Source organism: Trachemys scripta, unplaced genomic scaffold, assembly GCF_013100865.1.
Source record: "Trachemys scripta elegans isolate TJP31775 unplaced genomic scaffold, CAS_Tse_1.0 scaffold_109, whole genome shotgun sequence".
NCBI lineage: Eukaryota > Metazoa > Chordata > Testudines > Emydidae > Trachemys > Trachemys scripta.
This window is the reverse complement of record NW_023260482.1, coordinates 9,435-17,273: the sequence shown is the minus strand read 5'-3', so window position 1 is coordinate 17,273 and position 7,839 is coordinate 9,435. Positions and strand designations below refer to the sequence as shown.

At 54.5% G+C, this 7,839-nt stretch overlaps 1 protein-coding gene across 1 annotated transcript; it reads right to left on the bottom strand.

Moving 5' to 3' along the window:
* Positions 1–6,002: 6,002 nt before the first annotated feature.
* LOC117870240 (olfactory receptor 5C1-like) lies at positions 6,003–6,935 on the bottom strand. Its single transcript, XM_034757331.1, has one exon. The coding sequence runs from the start codon at positions 6,933–6,935 to the stop codon at positions 6,003–6,005; it is 933 nt and encodes a 310-aa protein (XP_034613222.1).
* Positions 6,936–7,839: the final 904 nt, after the last annotated feature.

Below are 7,839 nucleotides of genomic sequence, written 5' to 3'. Positions count from 1 at the left end.
TAACAACATTTAGGAAGACACTTGAGTGAAATAGTATTATTGTCTATATGTCTCTTTGAAGGTTGTGGTAACCTGTATCTGAACTGTTTAATGGATAAATTATCCTGTGCTAATTGCCAGGATGTTTGGAAGACAGCAAGTTAAGCCTATTGTTTTCTCAGGCCGAGAGGCTGTTGAAAATGTATAAAAACCCTGGGACATGATCCTTCTTCATCTCAGATCTGCTTTGGGTTTCAAGAAGGGGAAACCATAAACCATAAGAATTGAGATCTCCAGTCACTGATTGGCGTCACCCTGAATATGGATATTGAACTATAACCTATGGACTATTTCTAAAAGAACTTTTGGCAACTACAAATTCACCATCTCTGCTCTGTCTCTGGACCTCAAGAAATTGAACTCAAGTCTGTCTGTATATTGATCTTTCAACTAACTCTCTCTCTCTCTTTTTAAATAAATTTTAGTTTAGTTAATAAGAATTGGCTATAAGCGTGTATTTTGGGTAAGATCTAAGTTATCATTTGACCTGGGTCTGGGGCTTGGTCCTTTGGGATCAGGAGAACCTTTTTTCTTTTACTGGGGTATTGGTTTTCATAACGATTCGTCCCCATAACGAGTGGCACTGGTGGTGATACTGGGAAATTGGAACGTCTAAGGGAATTGCTTGTGCGACTTATGGTTAGCAAGTGGGGTAAAACCAAAGTTCTCTCTGTTCGGCTGGTTTGGCGCCTTAATAATAAAGGACACCCAGCCTTTGGCTGTGATGACCCCACTCTAGGCAATTTGTTCTGCTGGCCTCCATGTGGCTGTCTGCTGAGCTAAGCTGCGCTCATGAGCTGTGACCAGTGCTGGTACCTGGTGGGTGTCTCCTGGCTGATAGCCATCCTCCACTCCCTGCTCATGGCCCATCTGTCCTTCTGCGCCTCCTGGGAGGTTCCTCACTTCTGTGACATCCAGGAGCTGCTGGCACTCTCCCGCTTGGACACCTCCATGCAGCACCTGCTGATCCTCACCAAAGGCACCTACATGAGCCTCACCCCTTTGGCCTGTATCCTGCTCTCCTATGCCTGCATTATCACAGCCATACTCAGGGTCCTGTCTTCCCAGGGCAAGCACAAAGCCTTTTCCATCTGCAGTTCCCACCGGGCCACAGTCACCGGACAAGCCCGGAGTTCGGTAGCCACCTTTGTGTGTCAGGACGTTGGATGCGGGACAAGCCCCGCGTCCGGTAGCCGCCGTTGTGTGTCAGGACGTTGGACGCGGGACGAGCCCCGCGTTCGGTAGCCGCCGTTGTGTGTCAGGATGTTGGATGCGGGACGAGCCCCCGTTCGGTAGCCGCCGTTGTGTGTCAGGACGTTGGACGTGGGACGAGCCCCGCATTCGGTAGCCGCCGTTGTGTGTCAGGACGTTGGCCATGGGACGAGCCCCGCGTCCGGTAGCCGCCGTTGTGTGTCAGGACTTTGGACGTGGGACGAGCCCCGCGTCCGGTAGTCACCGTTGTGTGCCAGGACATTGGCCATGGGACGAGCCCCGCGTTCGGTAGCCGCCGTTGTGTGTCAGGACATTGGACGCGGGACGAGCCCCCGTTTGGTAGCCGCCGTTGTGTGTCAGGACGTTGGACGTGGGATGAGCCCCGCGTTCGGTAGCCGCCTTTGTGTGTCAGGACATTGGCCACGGGACGAGCGCCACGTTCGGTAGCTGCAGTTGTGTGTCAGGACGTTGGCCATGGGACGAGCCCCGCGTTCGGTAGCCGCCGTTGTGTGTCAGGACGTTGGCCACGGGACGAGCCCCACGTTCGGTAGCTGCCGTTGTGTGTCAGGACGTGAGGTGCGGGACAGGAGGAGCCAACGAAGATTCAGGCCAAGGATCCTGCTCTGGCCCAAGCAGTGCCATGCTCTGAGGCTGGGAACGGGCTGATCTTCATCCCTGTCAATGAGTTTCCTTGGTGCTGAATTGCGGGGTCATTAATCATGGCGGCCATTTTGTCCTTAGTAAACCCAGTGATTCTCCCCTCTCCCAGGCTGCTTTCTCAGGGACAGGGGTGGGAGCGACACCCGCGGGGAAGAACCCATTTCCCACAATTGATGAATGAATGAGGTTTAAACGGCAGGCCCCAGGGGACGATTGTGCTCCATTGTCCTGTTGAAGGGGGGAATCCCCTCTCCCAACTGCCCCCTAAATTCCCCCCGCCTGCTCCAATGGAGCGAGGACAGACAGATCCCATCAGCCCCACTCCCACCACACATGGAGGGGTTGTGCCCCCTAGTCAGGGCTGCGCAGCTCCCCCTACCCCCCGGGATCTGAGGGGCAGTTGGGGGTGCGGGAGGGCCTGGTCAGAGGCCATAACTGCCACTTTGGAAGGTCCCATTCTCCCTGGGTGGAGGGGCCTGGCCAACTGCCATAACTGCCACTTTGGAAGGTTCCATTCTCATTTTGGCTGGCACCATCTGTACTGCAAAAATTGTAATTTTTTTCCCCAGAGACCAAGGAAAATGTATTAAATTTGAGCTGTGGATATCCCCCTCTCCCCCATAATGAAACGGTTCATCCTGGTCATTGTGAACTTTGGTGCTTTTATCTTCCCTGGAAGGAACCATTTTGATGGGGGGGAGTTCTTTTAATATCGGGGAGAGGCCATTGGATTTATTTTCTCTGCCAGGAAATTTACAATAAAAGCTCCCTCCCCTCACAGGATTGTCTCCTTTTAGATCTGGGGGGTTAAAAATCCCAAATCCGGAGGACTAGAGTGGTAGTTGTTTGTTACCCTCCCCTGCAGATAGAGAGGGGGAGGGGGAGTCAATCCAGCCCTATGTGGCGGTGGGGGGGAGTAAATCCAGCCCCATGTGGTGCGGGAGGGGGAGTAAATCCAGCCCCATGTGGCGGGGGAGGGGGAGTAAATCCAGCCCCATGGGGTGCGGGACGGGGAGTAAATCCAGCCCCATGTGGCGGGGGAATGACTCCCACAAGATCAAGCTATGTGTGTCCATGAAGCGAGGTAGCTCATCGAAAACATGCCACCTATAGGGTTGTACATTTTGGTTGGCCATATTCCTGGAGGTTTCATCACATGACATCATCTTTAATTAAAGATCCATCTTTAATTAGTGGAGACTCCGGGGCAATCCTGGAGCGCTGGCCATCCTCACCACCTGCTGTTAACATAGATTCCAAAGCCAGAAGAGCCCATTGGGATCATCCAATCTGAACCAACCCATAGATCCCAGACCCTAGGACAGCCCTGGATTCTTTGGAGTTGGGAGAGTTTCGAGATCATCCATCGATCCCACACTGGGATCATCTACTGGGACCCCCCCCCCCCGTCACAGGCCAGAGAAAGGCCCCGAGACAACTCCTAGAGCAGATCTCCTAAAGAAACACCCCAGCTTGATTGAAAAATTGTGAGGGGTGGAAAATCCACCATGACCCTTGGTCAATTGTCCCAATGGTTAATTCCCGCACATCGTTAAAAATGTACGTCTTATTTCCTGTCTGAACGTGTCTAGCTTCACCATCCAGCCATTGGATCGGGTTAGACCTTCCTCTGCTAGAGTGAAGAGCCTGTTAGTAAATATTTATCCCCCATGTTGGTACTTATAGACTGTGGTCGCACCAGGGCTAATTACAGGGGAACTAGACCCAATCTCCAGTTACTCCGGAGTCCCCTGTTTATCCATCTAACATAGGAATACACGGCACAGGCACATCCGGCCCCACCCGGGTCTCCTTGTGTTCCTGTCTCCAACTCTTCCCCTGGTGTGTTCATTACTGATAATGAAGCCACACCGCTCTGGGCATCGTTAGGCGCTGGTGCCCTCGGGGATGGGAGCTGGGGGTGGAGGCGGAGCGGCTGATGAGTTGCGGTGGGAGTTTGTGGTAATTCACAGGACGTTTGTCCCATGATATCTCCAAGGGGCCGTTCAGAGATTCAGCCCCGGGTGCGAGCCCAGAGTGTTAGGGTATAGACAGGCCTGTCCGTAAAGCCCTATACTTTAGGAATTTAGGTCTAGGTTTATCGTTTAGCTAGTTCTAGAGGTATAAAAGAAAGAATCAAAATCACTGTCTGCCTGAATAGGGCCTTTTCTCACTGTGACAGTCTGAGGCCTTTGGCTAAGCAGCAGAGGCAGCCATAAACTGGGAAGTGTATGGTCCCATGCTTACCGTCCACTAGTCACATGGAAATAAGGTGCTATGGGGCCGTTAGGAATACAGTCCTGTCCTGGTAATGCCCATCACCTCCAGAGAAAGGGAAGAGCCTAGAAGATTTAACGAAAACGTAGTTTGATAACGTCCTGTCTGGCAAGAACTCACTTATCCATAGCACGGGTGTGAAATCCTCATTTCTTTGTTGTTCTATCACTGTAGTCTCCAGTGCAGAACTGGAATTAATTTGCAAAATGGACACCATTAAATTAGGCTTGAATAAAGACTGGGAGTGGAGGAGTCATTACACAAACTAAACTATTTCCCCCTGCTAATTTCCCCCCTACTTGTCAACTGTTGGAAATGGGCCATCCTGATTATCACTACAAAAGTTTTTTTTCTCCTGCTGATAATAGCCCGCCTTAATCAATTAGTTTCATTACAGTTGGTATGGCAACACCCATTTTCTCATGTTCTCTGTATATATATCTTCCTACTGTATTTTCCACTACATGCATCTGATGAAGTGGGCTTTAGCCCAAATCAATTTGTTAGTCTCTAAGGTGCCACAAGTACTCCTCGTTCTTTTCATTTCCCTATTGTTTGTCTGTATAATCTCTGTCTGGTTCTGGGATTGTTTCTGTCTGCAATTTTGTTGGGTGTAAACCAATTAAGGTGGTGGGATATAATTGGTTAGATAATCATGTTACAATAGGTTAGGATTGGTTAGTTAAATTTCAGTAAAATGATTGGTTAAGGTCTGGCTAAGCAGAATGTAAGTTTTACTAGATAGTCTGCACTCCATCAGGACGTAAGGGGGGGAATGGGAACAGGGAACGGGGAGGGGGAATTGGAATCATGTTTCGCTAAGGGGGGGAATGGGAACAGGGACACAGGCCAGGCTCTGTGGTGTCAGAGCTGGGCAGGGGGACACTGAGGAAGGAAATTGGAATCATTGCTTGCTGGAAGTTCACCCCAATAAACATCGAATTTTTGCACCTTCAGACTTCGGGTATTGTTGCTCTCTGTTCATGCGAGAAGGACCCAGGAAGTAAGCAGGTGAAGGAATAAGCCCTTTAACAGCCCAGAGCTCTGGAGATGCTTGGAGTCATTTAGGACCCCCTGATTATGGTGCACAGAGGTTAGGGTGCAACCCCAGATCCCTGTGTCCAATTCCAGGGGGACTTGCCCTCAGCGATGTGTGGAGGAGAACAGCTGATTCCAAAGGGTTAGGAGAAGGTGAGGCTGGGCCGTGTCCCATCCAGAGCCCCCTTCTAGGGACTGAGCATTTAAGGGGCCGTGAAGTGCAGAGACAGGACGGGGCCACTGGCTGCAGCACTCTTTGCCTGAGGATGTTGCCAGGGCCAGGGTTCAAAAAGGAACTAGATCAGTTCGTGGAGGATAGGTCCATCATAGCCAGGCTGGGCAGGGATGGTGTCCCGAGTCTCTGTTTGCCAGAGGCTGGGAATGGGCGACAGGGGATGGATCACTTGATGATTCCCTGCTCTGTTCATTCCCTCTGGGGCACCTGGCATGGGCCACTGTCGGAAAACAGGATACTGGGCTAGATGGACCTTTGGTCTGACCATGTCTGGCCATTCTTATGTACTTAGACCTGGGCTACTCTAAGAAGTTGGTTGAAAAAGCCACACCCCAGAGAGATGTGTACACAGCACTGGGCTGATGGAAGAAATACTCCGTAAGACCTAGCTACCGCCTCCTTGGGAGGTGCATTACCTTCACCCACCCATCAGAATTGGTTGCGTCTACACTGAAGCATTGCACCAATGCTGTGGCAGACCTTAAGCAGCCATCTTGACCCATCTCCCCTTCCCTTGGCCACCCCTCCTCCAGCCCCTTCCTCAGCCCCCCCAGATGCGGCGCCCGCCCAGGAGCCACGTGGCCAGGGCTGCCTTGACATCAGCATTGCGCAGGCTGTAGATGGCAGGGTTGAGGGTGGGGATGACCACGGTATAGAAGGCAGCGGCCATCTTGTCGGCCTTGGGAGCGTAGCTGCCTTCAGGCCGCAGGTACATGAAGATGAGGGTCCCGTAGAGCACGGCCACAGCTGCCAGGTGGGAGCCGCAGGTGGAGGCAGCCCGGCGCAAGCCCGCCCGCCCCACGGCCCCGAGGATGAGCCCATAGGAGGCCAGGATGGCCAGCAGGGTGACGCTCTGGATGGCTCCGCAGATGGCCAGCAGCAGGGCCTGGTTGAGGCTGGTGTCGGCGCAGGCCAGCTCCAGCACAGGTGGGATGTCACAGAAGAAGCTGTTGACGGCGCGGCCGCGGCAGAAGGGAAGGCGGAAGGCCAGGCCGGAGTGTACAGCCCCGCTGGCCGCCCCGGCCGCGTAGGAGCCCAGCACCAGCCCGCGGCAGAGGCGGGGCGGCACGGCGGCCTGGTAGTGGAGCGGGCGGCAGACGGCGGCATAGCGGTCGTAGGCCATGACGGCCAGCAGGCAACACTCGGCGTCCCCCGCGGTGGCGAAGAGGAACATCTGAAGGGCGCAGGCTGGGCCGGGGAGGGCGGCCTGGCCGGCCAGCAGACCCCACAGCATGATGGGGCCTACGGCACAGCAGGAGCAAAGGTCCAGCAGCGCCAAGTGGCTGAGGAAGTAGTACATGGGGGTGTGGAGGGAGCGCTCGACCCAGATCAGAACCGCCAGGCCCAGGTTCCCCACCAGGCCCAGCAGAAAGACGGGCAGCGTGAGCGAGAAGAGGAGCAGACTTAGGTCTTGACGGGAGGGGAAGCCCACAAGGAGGAAGTCGGTCACCCCTGTCCGGTTTGGCCCGGCCATGGGTGGGCACAGATCTGTGGGGAGAGAGCGTGGGTGAGAGCCTGCCCCTCGGACAGTGCCCTCAGCCCAGGCTGGGGCTGGCACTGCCCTCTCCTAGTGTCAAGGATTTGGTGTTCGGGGAGGGCTGGTCTGGCGCAGAGATGCAGCCACCTCTGGGGCACAGCAGCTGGGGAACAGCTGCACATAACGCCACACAACAGTTTAGGCTACGAAGCAAAGAATAAGCCAATATCCACACACATCTTTAGGGACGTTAGCAGGCGAAAGGCGTTGGTGAGGAAAGCGGGGTTCACGGGGTTCCTTTTGGAAAGAGGGGTCGGTGATTTAAATCTGCAGGCGCTACTAAGCCGGGGGGAGCGATGCCTGGGGCAGGGGGATGACAGAGGGACCTGGAGGCAGCGTGGCAATGTGATGTGGGCAGACAGCAGGACGGGCACTCGGGACTCCTGGGTTCTATTCGCAGCTCCACTACTGACCAGCTGGGTTACGCTGGGCAAGTTACTGCCCAGCTCTAGGGCTCTGCTTCCCCCGGTGCATTCAGACTGGGAGCTCTCGAGGGCAGAGCCAGTCTCTCCCTGTGTGTCTGGGCAGCGCCTGGCATGACAGGGGGCCCTGATCTCAGTTAGGGTCTGGGCACCACCTAGCACGACAGGGGGCCTGATATCAGTTGGGGTCTGAGCAGCGCCCGGCACGACGGGGCCCTGATCTCGGTCGGGGTCTGGGCAGCGCCCGGCACAATGGGGCCCTGATCTGTGCAGCGCTTAGTGCAACGCACCTACCCCCCCCAAGTCATCTGCAGCCTCCTAGTGGTACCATAATACACATCCCCCTAAAGTGTGGCGGGACATAGTCCCCAGCCTGGCTCTTCGATGGGACAGGGTGTGATCGGGGACGCACAGTCGGA

Coding starts and splice junctions, on each gene's coding strand:
- LOC117870240 (XM_034757331.1), bottom strand. CDS start 6,935: ATGGCCGGGCCAAACCGGACAGGGGTGACCGACTTCCTCCTTGTGGGC.